This window comes from Brassica rapa, chromosome A10 (genome assembly GCF_000309985.2).
Source record: "Brassica rapa cultivar Chiifu-401-42 chromosome A10, CAAS_Brap_v3.01, whole genome shotgun sequence".
NCBI classification, from domain to species: domain Eukaryota; kingdom Viridiplantae; phylum Streptophyta; class Magnoliopsida; order Brassicales; family Brassicaceae; genus Brassica; species Brassica rapa.
The window spans coordinates 16,540,244-16,558,313 of NC_024804.2; the positions used below are offsets into that span (position 1 = coordinate 16,540,244).

Consider the following 18,070-nt stretch of genomic DNA (forward strand, 5'->3'; position numbering starts at 1 on the left):
TTGGCTAGACAACAAGAAATAGCATTAAGCAAAAAAAAAAACAAGAAATAGCATTAATTAATTTTACAAATTATCAGTCGAATATATCGAAACTGTTGGGTGTTTTATATTCACCAACTTGTGGTTAGGCATATATACTATTTCCATCAAGGTCCATCAAAGTCCATCATATAATTCTTATTATAGTATTACATCATTGTTATAACTTTCTCTAAAGTGGCTCTTAGACAAGACTCTCCACCTGAAACGAGCCTTTGGCGGGCTTGAACAGGCATCTACAACTATATTATTAGAGAAAACTAATCTGTAATTAATATTCGTTCTATATTCGAATTTATGAGATTCGTCCTACATATATTTTACGAGATTCCTTTAATATTTAACGTATAATTAGCACCGGATCCACAAGTATTAAATCCTCTTGTTATTTTTATAATATCCTTTACACACTCTTTAGTCACGACTCTAGATTATTATTGGGCTAAACTGTATGACCAAGAATAAACATCTTACTTTTATCATATTCTTCTTTGAGATCTTGACAAGTCCTGAACTCCAAGATGTGTTTAGCATGTGATAAGATTTGCTTAAATTTTTAAAAATATATTACATTGTGTTTGCGTAATTGCATAACGATTTCAAGAACTAGTTTTAGTCGAAAACTGCACCCTTTTGGTGGGAAACCGATGAAGTTTTGGTTGGTGTGGTTTCAAGAGCCTGAAGAATGTCAGCCTTCAAGTCCTCAAAGTCTTCAACACCAAAACTGAAACGAACTAAGTTGTCTTTGAGTCCATACTTGAGCCTTTCTTCTTGTGGTACATCCCTATAAATCAAAACCATTTAAACATTTATATGCATGTGACCACAAGTAAACAAAATGTTTTTTAAATGTTTTGAGAAAAATATCATACCAGTTCCTTGTGGCGGGTTGGTCCACGAAGCTCTCGCATCCACCAAAAGATGTTGCAATGTAAGGGATCTTGAGAGAATCGATGAACTTGATCGTAGTCTCTAGATCTCCATCAATCTATTTGCAAATAAAAGAAAAGAACCAAAACACATTTCAAGATTGTATCAGAATTTCATAAAATGTGATGTATATTTGATTATTATTTTCACCTCGAAAGTGACTAGACCACCAAAACCAGTCATTTGTCGCTTGGCTATGTGATGCTCGGGATGATTAGGAAGGCCAGGGTAGTAGACACGGCTCACCTATCACGATCATATTGCATGGAAATTCACATACAAAAATTAATAAATAATGTGGAAATGAGAAAAGGGTCGTAGTGAAAAAATATTTAAAAAAAACCTTGGGATGTGCTTCTAAAACATGGGCCATTCTCAAAGCGGTTGAGTTCTGTTGTTTTACCCGAAGATGCATCGTCTTGATGCCCCGGATGAGTAAATACGCAGCGTTCTGTTTTGCAAAAGACCCCATTATCCAAAGTTTAGAACTCTCTGATGATATACGACCTATTCTAACTATATCTTAAAGAACCATACTGACACAAACATAATTTTCTACATAAGAAGAGATAGATTATGAGAGCCTTAAACAATTTAATAACGATTTTAGTTTTATTTTTAAACAATTTGGGGGCCTATGGCCATATATATTAACTGAAAAGTTTTGGAAGTCCATGGCCAATTTTTCATTTGGCTATGCCATGACCGGTTCGGAGAAATAGCACGAGAGGATTTCCTCTAAAGATATGTACCGGACTAAGCGTGCCTCCCAAGAGATTATGCATAATACGGATCTCAGAAACCAACTTCATTGAACCAGATATGCATCCAGCGAGAACCTAGAAAGACAGAAGGAACACAGAATCATTTTATCACTTTTTTTTCCAAGCACGGTTCTGGATTCTTATTTACGCACATCGTTGTGGCCTCCAATATACTTAGTAGCAGATTGGATCACGAGATCAGCACCAAGAGCAAGTGCCTTTTGATTCAAAGGTGTTGCAATGGTACCATCTATACAAACAAGAGTTCCTCTTTTGTGACAGATTTCAGAAACCAACTTAATGTCCACACATCGGAGAAACGGGTTTGTTGGGGACGCAGTAAAGAACATAGAAACCTGAATAACAGAACATATAATAATTCACATATCCTAAAGAGAACTCATAGCAAGTTTTAAACAAACAAAAAAGCATGTTATAAGTTATATATATATAAGACCTCATGGTTATTAACTATGGCTTGAAGCCCCGCGATATCAGTAGAGTCAATTAGAGTCGCCTGGAAACACACATAACAAATGGTTAATCGGTGGACTCACACAAGGGAACAAGAGAAAAAAGAAAGTGATGAAATTTGGGATATTCTTACAGTGATTCCCAATTTGGGAAGAAAAGTCTCAATGAACATCCTTGTCTCCTTGTAACAATCCGTAGTTGTCACAATATGTCCACCTCTTGGAACCATTGCTAACAGCACAACAGTACTTGCACACATACCAGATGCCATAACCAAAGTTGATTCAGCACCTTCAAGTGCACTAATCAAGAGAGCATATAATGAACAATTAAAACGAAGAAAAAACTCAGCAAAGGAGTAGTAATCAAATACATCAAGAGAGAGAGAGAGAGAGAGAGAGAGAGAGAGAGAGAGAGAGAGAGAGAGAGAGAGAGAGAGAGAGAGAGAGAGAGAGAGAGAGACCTTATCTTCTCTTCGAGTACCATATTCGTTGGACTTCCATAACGAATATACTCTTGACATACAATCCGTTTCTCCTACAACAATGAAAGTAGAGTCATCTTTATAAACGAATATTACCCTTTTTGGTTAACCATCATTAGAATCATCACAAGTGGATTAGATTTTAATCAAATTAACATACTTCTTTTAGAAATCTTAAGGACAAGCATATGTTTTTATAAACGGACCTTGGAGTCGATAAGCTCGGAGGAATTCTTGTAGAAGTAAGTCGTTGTGCTTACTATAGGGATCGTTATCGAATTTGTGACTATTTCACGACCTAATCTTTCACCTGACGATAAACCATCAAACACATTGTCCAGTCACGAAATTGACATTCTTATCAAATGAATGAAAAGAAGACAAAACAAATTAAACGAGGCAAGCACTTCTGACTATCCCCATAATTAAAGGCTTGTCGGAGAGTTAACACGTAAAGGATGTAGAACAAGAGGAAGAATTGTTTTACTTTACATGCAGGTAAACGAGGACAAAAAAGAAAAAAAAAAGACTAAGGAAGTAGTCGACCTAAACAACAATTGCATTATTTTATATTTAACAGAAAAAAAAAAACAACAATTGCAATATTTTTTTTTGTCATCTCGTTTTATTAAAAAACCAAAGGCCAACATAGTACGACAAGCTTAAAAGAAATTATTTTTATTTTATTAATAATTATTTTATATATTATTTTTATTAATAACAACTAGATATGGGTATAGGGGCGAAGCCACCTTAGAACATCTCTAAAAACTTTTTTTTGTGCAACAGAACATCTTCAAGATAAAACTAATTTTTTTATTTAAAATAGATAAATCTTACAATAGAGTTGAATTTTACTCTAAATATATACTCTATTTAGAATGAAAAAAAAGTAATGAACAAAAAATAAAAGTATTATTTCATTTATGGAGTAAACCTATTTTATTTCTACTATTAATGAAAAATAGAGTAGAATTAAAATATTTCTTACTCTAAATTTTATTTTAAGTAAAGTATGAAATGAAGTTGGAAATGATCTTATACATTGTGGGTGAACATGCACGTGTAATTCTATTTATATTCCAATTTTTGAGAGACTAAGCATTTAAAAATTGTTAGAATAGATGGTGAAATGTAGGGCGTGCACCTATAACTAATAACCCAAGTTCATTATTTACGTTTGCCTTTTATTCATTTATATCAAAAGTGTACCCAGTAGACAAAACTCCTAACTTCGCCATTGGATGCGTTGCACGAGTTTTGTTTAATGTTTAATTTTATGAAAACTTAAGAAAATGAAAAATATCTTTTATTGTAATTTTTCCTATGTCGTGTGTAAGATTTAGTTTAGATTTTTTTTAGGATCCTGGTAAGTTTTTTAATTAAAAATTTATCATCAAATAAGTTTTACAGTTCTCTTTTAGTTAGGATTTATAAAAAGAATAGCTAATGATTTATTTTAGATAATTTTCGTTATATATTTATAGATAATTTTTAATATATGTCACAAATTTAATTTTTTATTCACATGTGTCGATCATGTTAATACAAATTTTGAGGAACCAAACTTTTTATATAATAAAATTCTAAATATTTTATATATAAATAAAATATACGTATATGTTTAACGTTGAATATATAATATAACAAATTTCCATGAAACAGAAAATGTTTATCTTCTAACGGATATTATATTTTGGTAACTTCTTCAGGTTATCTGAACTTTCAGAATTTGGATCAAAGCGGATAAAACAACAAACTAATATATTTTTGTATGAACTTATAGGAAAAAAAGATTTTACATATGATTTATCCAAACCTTATAAGCCTATAACAGATTCCTAGTACATAGTTAAGAGGTGATAAGAAAAACAGATAAGTAGTAAGAATCCTAAAGGGAAAATGGATTTCTATAGTTAACGTACGCACCAGCATGAACAGCCAGACTCTCATCGGAGCTCAAGAACGAGGGTTTCAACTTGTTCACATCTTCCATCTTAACAATAACTTAGAAATATAGAAGTAATACTTGGAAAATTTATAAGAAAAAAGGAATTTTTGATTCCCTCTTTTGTTCTCTCTCTGACTCTATTTCTCCTACTATCCCCTTATGTTATTTGATATTTGTAGTTAAATTTGAAAGGCTATACAATGCACCTATTTATAGTTGAGAAGTGAAATGATTTCCTTCTTTTTATTATGTTACGGAATAAGATTATTTAACATTTTACCAAAAAAAAAATGTTACGAAAGAAGAGTGTTGGGGTAAGCAATACCTATATTTAAATATGACCAAACCGCTTTGATAGGATCGGCAGCTCGCCTCTATTCTATGTTTCTAATCCTAGGGTTTTGAAGATAACTCAGTTGTCTATTAAAATGAACGTCCCCTCTGTGAAGTTTAGCCTCATAATATAGATTAGCATTTCGCATGAAACAATAATTAGCAAAATGAACTTCATCCTAGTATATTGTGTTTCGCGTATGTATCTTAGAGATTTTTCATATTGTTACCGTTACTAAAGCATAGCTAGAAACACCTGCATAAATTAGGGAATGCATGGAATTATTTCATGAGGTTAGGTTTTCTCTTATCTTAAAACCTAGTTTATCTGTTTATGTATAAACAAAATCACTAGACCACGATAGCAATAACATTTGCAAACATTATCAAACACACTGACTTTATTAAATACCTCTATTTGATTCTTCTTATACCATTTCCAATCAGTAAACTTTTAATCCTGTTTTTTTAGAAAAAAATTATCTGTTTGGTTTGTTTCCGACATACATGTGTCTACAAGCATAAATCGGTCTAAACTTAGAAGGTTAAAACCCTAGTAAAAAAATAAGACAAACAAATTTATCTCAAGGAGAAAGAAGAAGAATGAAGTAGGCAATTAGGGTTTCTCTTTAGGTTTATACTGCACGTGAATGTTATGACTACAACATAATAGTTGTTATAGTATAAAAAACATATGCTGCCTTTTAAATACCCTATAGTACAAGAGTCAATGGTCTTGGATATACACATATAAACGAAGGGTATTGGTGGATGGGTCATCATCATAAACAAAAAGCATAACATCACAGTAACAAACTAGAAGGTTTTATCATTACTAACTTACGTGTTCTTCCATCTTTGATTAAATAACTCTTGTGGAAATCGTTGTATGACCGAATATCCAAGATCTCGATTATACAATTAGTATTTGTGCTCAAATTTCCACAAAGTTATCCAACCAGTCACTTTCTCCCTTCAGAATATAGTTTTTTCTTTAGACATATTTTATCAACCATGCCAAGTCGCATAGATTAAGAACCAACATTAACTTACGTATACAATATATTCTGAAGGCTTATATATTTCCCTTTGAGATGGCTTAAAGGCCAATGGCCAATGGTATATAAATTGTTAACAGGTTTAGCTTAACATTAAATCATCTATCACGTGAATGTATAATACAAACATAAACAATATTAAAAGTCACCACGCGATATTGCAACCAAATATATAACTACTTATCCAGTGGTGACGTTGCGTATTTGTTCGCGGTTGCAATTTACACGCTGCTGTCAGCCTGTCACACTCGAGAGGCAGATACATGTGTGAAAGTGTAGATGCTTACATATAATAATCTATTTTGTATGGACAATATAAGCTTATAGAGATGTCAAACTGGTTTACCCATCCCGTTCCGTCCCGTACCGCAGCGGGTTAGTCGTCGAGCGGGTTACAGCGGGCCTGTCCCGCGCGGGCTGCGGTCTTCAAAATGCCGGCCCAAACCCGTACCGCAAAATATATAGGCCTTCGCGGGCCGTCCCGCGGGACGCCTCCTTATCAAACCGCCTACTACAGTTTGTTTCATGAATGCTCAAGTATAAGAGTTGTGTAAGAGAGTTGAAGAGAGCTCATTTAGCTTCACTAAATACTTATCAAAATCAATGCCACAAAGCTCCGTTTGTGCTTGCGTTCTTGAGTTAAAAGCCTTCTTTTGTTATCAGCATAAGCTTTTGTTGAGTTTGAATCTGATTGAGTTGTTATCTTTGTAATAAGTTGGCTCAAGTGTTTTATGTCTTCATCAAACCATCTCTCTTTTTAATTATTTGGATTGCAAAGAAAATCGTGAATCACTTTACCAAATTATACAAGTGACGTGTTATACAACTAACTTTTCTCCTAAACAACACCACTGTAACCAAATTTAATTTAAGAAAAACACCATTTCACAATACTGAAAACAAAACCAATCAACTTAAACAAGAAATATCACATTGTAATAAAGCAATTCATAGTTGTGTGTAATAAAAAGAGAAAACCAAATCAAAACAACACCAGAGCTCGAATCGACATCGCCACCAGAGCTCGAATCGTCATCGCTGGAGCTGGAGTCGTTATCGCCGGAGCTCGAATCATCATCACCGGAGCTCGAATCATGCATCATCGCCGGAACTCCTTATGTTTTATGGGGAAAAAGTCATAAGAATCGTTCTCTCTCTCTCTCTCTCTCTCTCTCTCTCTCTCTCTCTCTCTCTCTCTCTCTCTCTCTCTCTCGATGTTTTAGGCGAAAGCAGAAATGGGGACTTAGGGTTGCGGGTCTTCAAAATCCTGCGGGTTAAGCCCATCCCGCTTTCGACCCGTCCTGCTTTTGACCCGTCCCGCTTTGAACCCGTCCCGCGAGGCCCGCAATTTTGCGGGCTTACCAAATGGAGGCCCAATCCCGTCCCGCAGCAAGCCTTTACGGGCCAGGCCCGCGGTCCAGGTCCTTGATTGCCATCCCTATAAGCTTAGTACGTAGAGAAAGAGAATAGTGAGAGAGGAGGTTAATTACTTGTCTACTGGATATCACTAGCTGACTGGTCCAAACCAGTTTTTTTTATATATATAAATGCCCAGTACCGTGTTTCTTTCTGTGTATGTGACATATAAAAAAATGTTGTTTGTATAATCTCAATCAATGATGCTCGATCTTTGACAACCAAACAGGAGGATATGGGAATGCATTTTGGGAACAAATAAAAAAAGTATACTTGAGCTAGACTGGGGTAGTCAGGTTAACAGGGAACCATTCCTATACATCTCAAAAACGATGGACGGTATAACAGCGATCAAAAAATCAAATGGTCGAAAGACATACAACTAAGACAATGTTAGTAATATAATGGCTGGTCCTTAATTAGTGTTGTAATTAATTTGATTTGAGAGGTTAAGTGAATTTAGATGGTGACAACAAATGTAAAGATGCTCTTGACTCGGGTTTTGGCTCCAAAAAAAGGTCTTAGGAACCGTATAATAAGCTTTAAACAGACACAAAGTTGTTTCTTATTAGTGCTGAAAGATGAATAACAAAAAGAAGAAAAATTTGATAACTGCGAGGGGGAGACATGACCTCACCCCCCCCCCATCTTTATTGTAAAGGGAGAAAAAAATGGTTTAATGCTGAGCATTAGCTTCAACCTTGTGTGGCTTTGTCATCTGCAGGTGCAAAAAAAAGTAATTTGTTAGTACTGAGCATACAACAAAAAGGAATATAAGATTAGAACTCAGGAGTTGCAGAAACAAAGGAGCAAATCAATTCCTATCTACAGATTTGTGTAGCCACCAATTCTAATCTGACAAATCATCAATCAATCAGATATACTGAATTTTGAGATTCATAGGAGATACTATAATCAGAATCTATTTACCTTGAGGAACTTGAGCTTCATGCTCCCGTAGACGATACCCACGCTAAAAGCCGAAGCACGAGCCACCTGGTCAATGAAGCGACATAGAGACTCGGATCAATCAGATGAACTCAGAAATAAAAAAAAAAAGATTTTTTTTAATAAACGAATCGGAGAGAGAGAGAGAGAGGATACATACAAGAGCAAGAGAGCTGGTGCCGGAGTAAAGACCTGGAGGCAGCGTCATCGCCAAATCCTTTGTCGTTGTCTTCTCACAAACTCGCGATTCGTGATGGTGGCGCGATCCTCTTTTACTGCTACTACACCTAATAGCTGATTATTAGTCTCTTAATGGGCCTCGGAGTTAATGAGCCTAGTTAGGAGCTTTCTTCAGGAGTTATATTGAATGCGGCTCTAAATGGGCCTAATTAAGCTTTCTTCCAGGAGATGCCAATAATTATATTTTAGGAGTTAGTTATTTGAAATTTGGATGCATAAATTTGAAAGAACTGGAAAATATTTCTTTTTAGTTTATGTGTTTCCACAAAACTTGAATCAAAATCTATTCATAAAAAATTGCATTTGATATCAATTTTTTTATTAGAACGATTTAGCTAAAGATTTTATTGAGTTTTTTTAATATTTGTTAAAATTCAAATGCATCATTTTATAATCTCTATTTATATTATATATGATGATCAAGTATCTCTGATATTGATAAATAACTTTATGAACAACAATTTTTTTTTAATGAATACTAAATTTATACATCAAAAAAGCTTGTATACAACTAGTGCTAAATGAAAAGAATTCAACTCACTAAGATATATATATGAGCTAAATGAAAAGAAAAGAATTCAACTCACTAAACTATTTACATTCTTGTTAGAAACCAATACTGCATCAGCTTCTCCATCCCCTTCACCTTCTTTGTTCTCATCAAGCTAATCTTATTACGAATCTCCTTTTCAACCAGTCTCTTATGAACAACATTTTTACGATTCACTTCGACAGTCCATTATGTATGTACTATTTCCGTATCACACGACTTCAACGAACGATTCTATCTGCATCACTCTAAAAGTCTCAATAAATTTTACATCGTATAATATATTGGATATTGAATCATCCGATAACTAAACTCCACACCTTAGAGCATCCACATTAGTGAACCCCATGAAAGGGGTTCACAAAGTATTTTTTTATCATTATTTTTTTTGTTTGATTTTTATTTTCATTTTTAAAAAAAATAAATAATAATAATTAATCGGACCAATCGCGGGTCGCCACGTGCCGTGGGGCCCGCGCTACAGTGATGAACCAGGTTCACTAGGAAGAGGTGGAGAGAGACAAGTTCATCACTATCCATTATTTTAATATTTTTTTTTTTGGGAATTTGTGTGAACCCCCATAAGTTCACTAATGGGGGGTGCTCTTAGATCCTTGAAAGTTTTTTCAGTTCAAAAATCATGTATTTCCCTGAATGACAACAACACAATAATTAATATCTTTCTGAAACCCTTCGGATATTTATTTCAGGTCCACTTTCATGGGGTTCATATCCAAATAAATAGTACTTTCTCTGTTCCTAAAAATAGGATGTTTTACAGAATTTTGATGTTCTAGTATATAAGATGTTTTCATTTTTCTAGGTAACTTTTACTTTATTAAAAACTGTGTAACCAATCATATTTTATTAGTCTATTTTATAATTGGTTGAATACTATAAATTTATAGTTTTAATGATATTTTCTAGACAAAAAATAACTTTTTTAATATGCGTGTTTCTATCTAAACATTCTATTTTTAGGAACAGAGGGAGTATCCAATTATCACCACTATCATATTTATTATTTCATTAAATAATATATTGGCCGGTCCTTTATTTCGGCTTTGATGTTTCTTAAATCAAATTTCACACATTTAATTGGAAAAATCGAATTCAAGAGAGGCAAGAAAAAGACATGAAACAACCAACATTTATTATAGTAATAATCGTCGACATGTCAACGTGCTGTTTTCACCACAGCCACACTATCACTATGTAACCAATATACTATAGTTTCTAGTTTAGTGGTGTTCGTCCAAGGATATTGTCTAAGTTGTTCGTATTCACCAGTATGCGGTTGGACATGTAACCCTATTATGAACTGTTTTCTTTCTTCAGAAAGTTCTCATATGAAAGATCGATCATATGATTGTTTCATACAGATACTAGTAACTAAAAAAAAATCAAAAACATTCCCGGAGAAATATCAACCCTTTGATTTAAAACATTGGCTGAGAATCGGACGGTGAAGGATCAACGAAGTTGAAAATGCTGTCCAAATAGTTCTTGTTGTCCTCGAAGTAGTTGTTGCACTCACCACCACTATTCTCTCCGTCCCTCTCGTTTTTATCGGCGGAGAAACTCCGTCCTAGTGTATCGCCTCCTAGCAAGAGACCCGTGAAGCCTTCTTCGACTCCTTCCTCCATCTGCGTGGCTTCGAAAATCGTTGAACTGATCCAATCATTTTCGTGTTCTTTCATCAGAGTCAGACCCGTGGATGATCCAGTGAACTCCATCTTCGCGGAGACTCCGGTCGATGGTTCTTTCATGTCGGAAAATGACACTGTTGATGTCGGAGATTCAAGTTGTTGTTGATCTGCATTGCATACAAAAGATATATAATCAAAATAATGTCTATATTTTTTTTTTTGCTTCAAAATATAATAATATAATGTCTATTTTCGTTTCTATGTTCTGTTTTGTTCTACCTTGGTTTGTTTTTGTTGTCCAATTAGTTAACAATGTCTTATAAGTGAATCCATGATGATGATAGGATGATGGTTTGCTTTGGTAGTGGAGAAGCTTAGATTCTCTAGCAAGCCTTGCTTCAGCTTCAAGCCTAGCACTTTCCCACTGAGCCATGTGGCTAAGCGTGGCTGCGTTCTTGGATAGACCAAGAGGAGTCTCGTTTTTGGGTTTATGAGTCACTGGATCAATCCCCATTTTTACCAACCGTTTCTTCAAATGAGTGTTCCAATAGTTCTTGATCTCGTTGTCCGTTCTCTTTGGCAGATGAGTCGCAATCGCCGACCACCTGTTTCCTAAGAGAGCATGGAGTTGGATGATGGTTTGTTCTTCTTGCAAGTTGAATTTGCCTCTTTTGATGTCTGGTCTCAAGTAGTTAGTCCATCTTAGTCTGCAACTCTTCCCGCATCGATGTAGACCTGAGATTGAGAATGAAGGAAGATAAATGATAAAGAATGTTTTGAATATTTAGAGCACAAAGATGAATATAAAGAGTTTCATTTTACCAGCTTTCTCGGGCAATGAACGCCAACTTCCATGTCCATGTTCTTCAATATAAGCCAAAAGTTTTTGGTCTTCTTCTGGTGTCCAAGGCCCTTTCTTCAAACCCAATTTGTCGCAGCACGGTGATCTACCCATTTTGTCTTCCCCAAAAAAAAACCAAAACTCTCTTATTCTTTTATTACAGATCAAAGAAGAAGTGTATAATAAAAGATAATATCATCCATCACCATAAGAGCACAAAGGAATGGTCTTTTGGCTACAGTTGTAGAAATGTTACAAGTAGAGCATATCTGAGTGATGAAGGATGATATATAGCGGAGAGAGATAGGCACACACGAGAAAAATGAAATGAATCCCCTGTTTTCCCGGCTCTCTCACATGGATGAGCATTTATTAACAATGGGGTCTCCAGAAGTTATTACCCTTTGTGGCTCAAAGACCTGGAATAACAAGTCCCCCTCTCTTACAAAACTCTCAGAGAGAGAGAGAGAGAGATAACACACACACCAAAGCAAAAAAAAGGCGGTGATCTATTATTACCTGCCACTGTGTGACTTCTTTATATCATAAGTTCAAAGCGGTTATTTCTTGGGCTAGAAGTACTACTATCTAGCCCTCATCACTTTTGATGATCTTGTTCTCGTGTACCAAAAGTTCAAAACTCAATAACCCACTTAGAATTTAGGGGTTCTGCAACTTTTTCGCCTTCAAAGTATCTGGTTCTAGGACTCTAGTTTCATCATTGATTCATTTGGTATTTGCTATCATTGTTCTTCCGCATTGACTTGCCTATAAAGTTAACACTATGGTTGGGAAAAAATGAATAAGATGCCTTTGGTTTGTTTTTGTCACCCTTAGGTTACTTTTGCAAGTCTAACGCCTTAAATTCCACAACTATAACTAGTAGTCTCTTATTAAGTCACACTACATTATTGGTTTCTCTTTTCACTTTTCTTACTCTCATCAACCTTTACTAAAAGAGAGTAGATACTAAATGCTGTTAAAAAGGCGGTGACTAATAGGAAACTGACACTAGAGAAACAAATCAATGAGACATAGAGCATGAAGCAGGAGAAAACTTTGTAGTTGCAAGTAATTTCATTATTGCAAACACTTTCTGCACAACTCATCTGTTTCGTTTCTCTGGATATAGTAAAATTCTAACCTGTGTAAGCAAACGAACAGAAACATTATGACTACAATAAAACTCACACGCAACACTATATTAGGAATGCACAAAATCAACTTATACAATAATAGTCTTGTCAAGAAAATACACGGCATTATGCTTCCTAAATTATTTAGGAAGCATTTTGTGGTTGTAGAGAAATTATGTACTTCTTTCTGAAAAGACTTCTCTTGTGCAGTGGGTTTCTTCATAATTTAATGAAATGTCATTGGTTTCTACACCTTTATTGGTGTCAAGTCAGTGACTCATAGAGTATCAAAGTTTTCACATTAGATAAAAGAACAATAACAAACAATATATTCAGAAACATTTGGACATCCTCTGATAACACAGTAGCACCACAATTATACATCAGTTCAGTTTAAAACATAGACTTCTGGTGTAAACTCAAGAATTCTTACCTTGATTTGATTTTTATGTGGTTATGGTACTTTGCAGGTGTACAAATGTTATCAGCAAGGTAAAAATTTCCTAACAAGAAAGGTAGATAATTTATGAAGGTGAACGGTGACATTAAAGAGATTTTGCTTAGAGGCTTTTGAAAAATGCATTTGCCTAGGGCCCCTAAATTTTGTAGAAATTTTAGGGCCCCAAATTACCAAAAAATACTTTTACATGGTAGTTAACATATTCTCTTAGTTAGATTTTTATTTTTATTTGAATTTAAATTGGACTTCTGTTTAAAGTAACTAGGTTTGTGATAATTTTTGCTATATTTTAAATAAAACTATAAATATTCTGCTTCTAAAAAACTGTAAATATTTGATCACATTGGTCTAGTTAGATTTATTTTATATATTTATGAGAATTTGATAAAGAAAATATAATATTTTCAATATATAGTTTATTATAGTTAATTTAAATGCTAAGATTTACATTTTTGACAACTACGTACCAACATTTCAATCAAAAATTTATATCTTTGTATTTAAATTACAAATTCATACTTTTTTACTCATGATTTAAAAATTTTATTTTATAAAATTTTGGTGAAGAAAATTTAGAAAATGTTTATGTAATAATTCAAAATTTTGAGTGTTATACATATATATATATTATTATTAAAAATATATTATGTAAAATATATTTTTGAACTCGCCTCGGGCCTCCGAAAACCTTCGCACGGTACTGATGAGTAGCTTAATGTTCATGAAGGCTATGAAAGATGGATTTATTGAGGTGGGCTCCAAGCTTGTGGGGTATATAACAAGTATCTTCATCAAATAAGAGAACAATAAAGACAAAATCATAAAGATTTGTACAAACAAACACAAAAAGAAATCAGTTTTTTTTTACTTTTAATGAATAAATGTGAATGTGAAAGCTGAAGCAGAAGAAGAGGGAGAGAAGTGATCATGGATCAAAAGAGAATCATAATGGCTACAGATGATGTAAAGGACAATGGGGACAAACCTCTATAAATGTCATGCTGACTCCATATTGCCAGCTTCTACACTCTGCATGGTCCTAACATACTTCAATATTGCCTTCATAAATGGTGCCACTTGTCGATATTCTATCGATCCACGCTTCACACAACTGTTGTTACAAATATCCTGCGTAAAGTGTACTTGATCAGACATTGTAAAAACCAATAAGCCACACACCTATGTAATCAAAAACAGAGCCTTGAATCATGCCATCTGAGCAGATACTACTTTGCATCATGCTCAATCTGCAACATCGTACTGAAAAGGTTCAAACACTTGTAGCTTGGTTTGGTAGTTGGTGCAGCTTTTAGGCTGGTACGTAACAACTTTTACAGTAAAAAGCTTATAACGAAATCTATTGAAATCAGGTCTCAAGAACACACGAACACAAACTCTTAATAAGTATTCTCTCTTATTAATCTCTTAAGGAAACTATCACAAAACCTTAAGCTCTCAATCACAAACTCATAAAACTCACAAGTTATGCAACACTCTTGCATCTCCTTATATAACACTTAATTTATCCTAAACTCATTAGGATTATATTTCCTATTCTCTTTTAGATAAACACAACTCATTAGAAATAGGAAACTTGTATCTCAAGTATCTTTCAAGCTTATCCAACAATCTCCCTCTTAAGCTTGAAGTTCTTATGCTCCAACTCTTGTACTCCTATGAACTCTCTCATTTCTTGAAACTTGACTCTTCCCAAAGCTTTTGTCAAGATGTCTGCCTTTTGTTCACTTCCCGGAACATGTTCTACCTCAACTTGCCCTTTCTCTACACACTCTCTGATAAAGTGGTATCTCGTTAGTATATGCTTGCTTCTCCCATGAAATACTGGATTCTTGGTTAAAGCAATTGCGGACTGGTTATCGATCCGAATTGTAACCCTCTGTTCTACTTGACCAGTGATTTCGCTCAGTAAATCTCGAAGCCATATAGCTTGTCTTGCTGCCTCTGTTCCTGCCATAAACTCGGCCTCGCAGCTTGACAATGCGACAGTTTCTTGTTTGGTCGAGCACCATGTGATTGGACTCCTTCCAAAGTAGAAGATGTGGCCCGTTGTGCTTCGTCCATCGTCAGGATCAACGTTGTAGCTTGAATCACTATACCCAATCAACTGAGGCACTCTATTTAAAGATCTCTCAAACCGTAAACCATATCCAGCGCTGCCTTGTAGATATCTCAAACATTGTTTTAACGCGACACCATGAGACTCCCGTGGGCTGTGCATATACCGGCTTAAAACACCCACAACAAATGATAGATCAGGCCTAGTGTGAAGTAAGTATCTAAAGCACCCGATCTGTTTTCGAAACCTTGTTGCATCAATCTCCTTCTCTTCCTCTGCTTTAGATAAGTTAAGCCCGACCTCCATAGGTGATTGTGTCGGATTACACTTAGTCATGCCGGCTTCCTCTAGTATCCTCAACGCATAACGACTTTGATTTAAAGTGATCCCTCGATCGCTTTGACACACCTCTATCCCGAGATAATACGTTAATCTCCCTAAGTCACTCATGTCGAACTTCTTTGACATCCCATCTTTAAACTCATCTATAAGTACCTTGCACGTTCCTGTTACGAACAAATCGTCAACATATACTGCCACCACAAGGAGTTCTCCTTTCACCATCTTTCTGTATACAGACGGCTCCTTTGAACACTTTCCGAATCCGAGCTCCATAAGGATTGAGTTGAGCTTATGGTTCCAGGCCCTTGGCGCTTGCCTCAGGCCGTATAAGGCCTTATTGAGCCTGTAAACTTTGTTCTCTTGTCCCTTCTTCTCAAATCCTTCTGGTTGAGACACGTACACAATTTCTTTGAGTTCTCCGTGCAAGAAGGCGGTCTTTACGTCGAGATGGTGCACTTCCCATCCGTTAGTTGCCGCGAGACTGATCAACAATCTTATCGTCTCAATTCGTGCTACAGGTGCAAAGACTTCTTCAAAGTCTACTCCATATTGTTGTACGTATCCTTTCGCGACAAGTCGAGCTTTATATTTGTTGATGCTTCCATCGGAGTTGCGTTTGATTTTAAAAACCCATTTTAGCCCAATTGATTTTGCTCCTACAGGAAGATCAACCATTACCCAAGTTTTATTTTTAATGATTGACTCAATCTCTTCTTCGCACGCCCTAGTCCATTCCTTCGAACCTTTAGCTTCCCCAAAGTTCCTTGGCTCGTTATTCATATACATCAGCATTTCTTCCCCTAGCTCTTCACACATTAATATATAATCATCTAGATACTTTGGTTGATTTGTTTGTCTCTCGGATCTTCTTAGGGGTTGTGGTTCTTCTTCGTCATCTTCTTTAGTCTCTGCCTCGGTTTCTTCTTCTTCAATAGATTCTTGTTTGACTGTATCTTCTAAGCTTTTGATTACGTTTTCTCCAAGACTATCAGTTATCACGTCAAAGCTTTCATTGCTCTGTGCTTCTGAGCTCTCTCTACTCCAGTTCCAACCCTTTTCTTCATCAAACACGACATCTCTGCTCACAATAATCTTTCGGGACTTTGGATCGTATAAGCGATAAGCTTTTGATCCAGGCTCTGTCCCTAGATGCACCAACATACGAGACCTGTCATCAAGCTTTTTCAACTTTGCTCCATCAATCTTTGCATATCCAATGCACCCAAATACTCGAAGATGGCTAACGTTAGGTCTTTTCTTGCGAAGCACTTCATATGGCGTTTTCTCTTTTAAGGCCCTCGTGGCTACTCTATTGAGGAGATATGTTGCATGACGTATAGCTTCCCCCCAAAGATAGTTAGGCATATGCATGTGTTTCAACATACTCCTTGCCATCTCCATCATCGTGCGGTTTCTTCGCTCAACAACACCGTTTTGTTGAGGCGTGTACGGTGCCGTGAGGTGACGTCTTATGCCTGCGCCATCACAAAAGGAATTGAACTCTTGAGACACGAATTCTCCTCCCCTATCTGACCGAAAAACTTGTATTTTCTTTCCTGTTTCTTGTTCAATTGCTCTTCTCAACCTTTTGAAACTCTCAAATGCTTCGCTTTTCTCTTTTAACAGCATAGACCACATGTATCTCGTATGATCGTCGATAACTACGAAAATATATCTCTTTCCTGCGGGTGTTCCTGGTGTTATGGGACCGCAAAGGTCTCCATGTAGAAGCTCCAGCACCTTTGAAGCTCTGTAGGAAGTCGCTTTAGGAAAGGTTTGTCTTGCTTGTTTCCCAAGTAAGCAAGAACCACACACTTCTTTCTCGAGTTTAACACTTGGTATTCCTAGAACCAGCTCTCTTTTTACCATGTTGCGTATGGTCTCCAAATTTACATGACCTAGGCGTGCATGCCATCTGCTTGACTTCTTCTCTGTGGAAAGATGAAGGCACGTCGTGGCTTTAACTCCCATACGAACTTTGTATAGTCGGTTCTTGGATCGTTTAGCGGTAACAAGCAGCTTCTTGTTCTGATCATGCATAGTCAACAAATCTCCTTTTAACCTTATGTCACATCCGGCTTCTGTAGCTTGCCCCAAGCTAATGATATTACTTCTTAGTTCCGGGATGAAATACACATCTGTCATCACTCTTGATTCTCCATTCATATCTGTGAATGAGATCGTTCCTTTGCCTCTGATATCTATCCTTGAATCGTCCCCAAAACGAACTTTTCCTGTAACTGTATCATCTAACTCTGAAAAATACCTCTTATCTCCCGTCATATGATTACTAGCACCATTATCGAGATACCATAAGTCTTCTTCACCTGTGTTTGTCTCATACTTCTCTGGCATTATGTTCTTCTCGTTTAAAAATA

General features: G+C 35.7%; 3 protein-coding genes across 3 annotated transcripts; all 3 read right to left on the reverse strand.

The window, feature by feature from the left end:
- Positions 1-491: 491 nt before the first annotated feature.
- On the reverse strand, positions 492-7,708 carry LOC103847532 (cystathionine gamma-synthase 1, chloroplastic). The gene is made up of 8 exons (XM_033281655.1): positions 2,341-7,708; positions 2,191-2,250; positions 1,886-2,089; positions 1,722-1,808; positions 1,313-1,420; positions 1,120-1,215; positions 912-1,027; positions 492-823 (listed from the first exon to the last, which is right to left on the reverse strand). Exons 1-8 carry the CDS (start codon positions 2,728-2,730, stop codon positions 652-654), a joined length of 1,233 nt encoding a protein of 410 aa, XP_033137546.1. The 5' UTR covers positions 2,731-7,708; the 3' UTR covers positions 492-651.
- A 242-nt stretch (positions 7,709-7,950) lies between these two features.
- On the reverse strand, positions 7,951-8,731 carry LOC103846419. The gene is made up of 3 exons (XM_009123335.3): positions 8,558-8,731; positions 8,380-8,445; positions 7,951-8,167 (listed from the first exon to the last, which is right to left on the reverse strand). Exons 1-3 carry the CDS (start codon positions 8,603-8,605, stop codon positions 8,126-8,128), a joined length of 156 nt encoding a protein of 51 aa, XP_009121583.1. The 5' UTR covers positions 8,606-8,731; the 3' UTR covers positions 7,951-8,125.
- A 1,720-nt stretch (positions 8,732-10,451) lies between these two features.
- On the reverse strand, positions 10,452-12,039 carry LOC103846421 (transcription factor MYB16). The gene is made up of 3 exons (XM_009123336.3): positions 11,659-12,039; positions 11,116-11,571; positions 10,452-11,003 (listed from the first exon to the last, which is right to left on the reverse strand). The coding sequence occupies exons 1-3, from the start codon at positions 11,789-11,791 to the stop codon at positions 10,627-10,629; spliced, it is 966 nt and encodes a 321-aa protein (XP_009121584.1). The 5' UTR covers positions 11,792-12,039; the 3' UTR covers positions 10,452-10,626.
- Between the last annotated feature and the right edge of the window lie 6,031 nt (positions 12,040-18,070).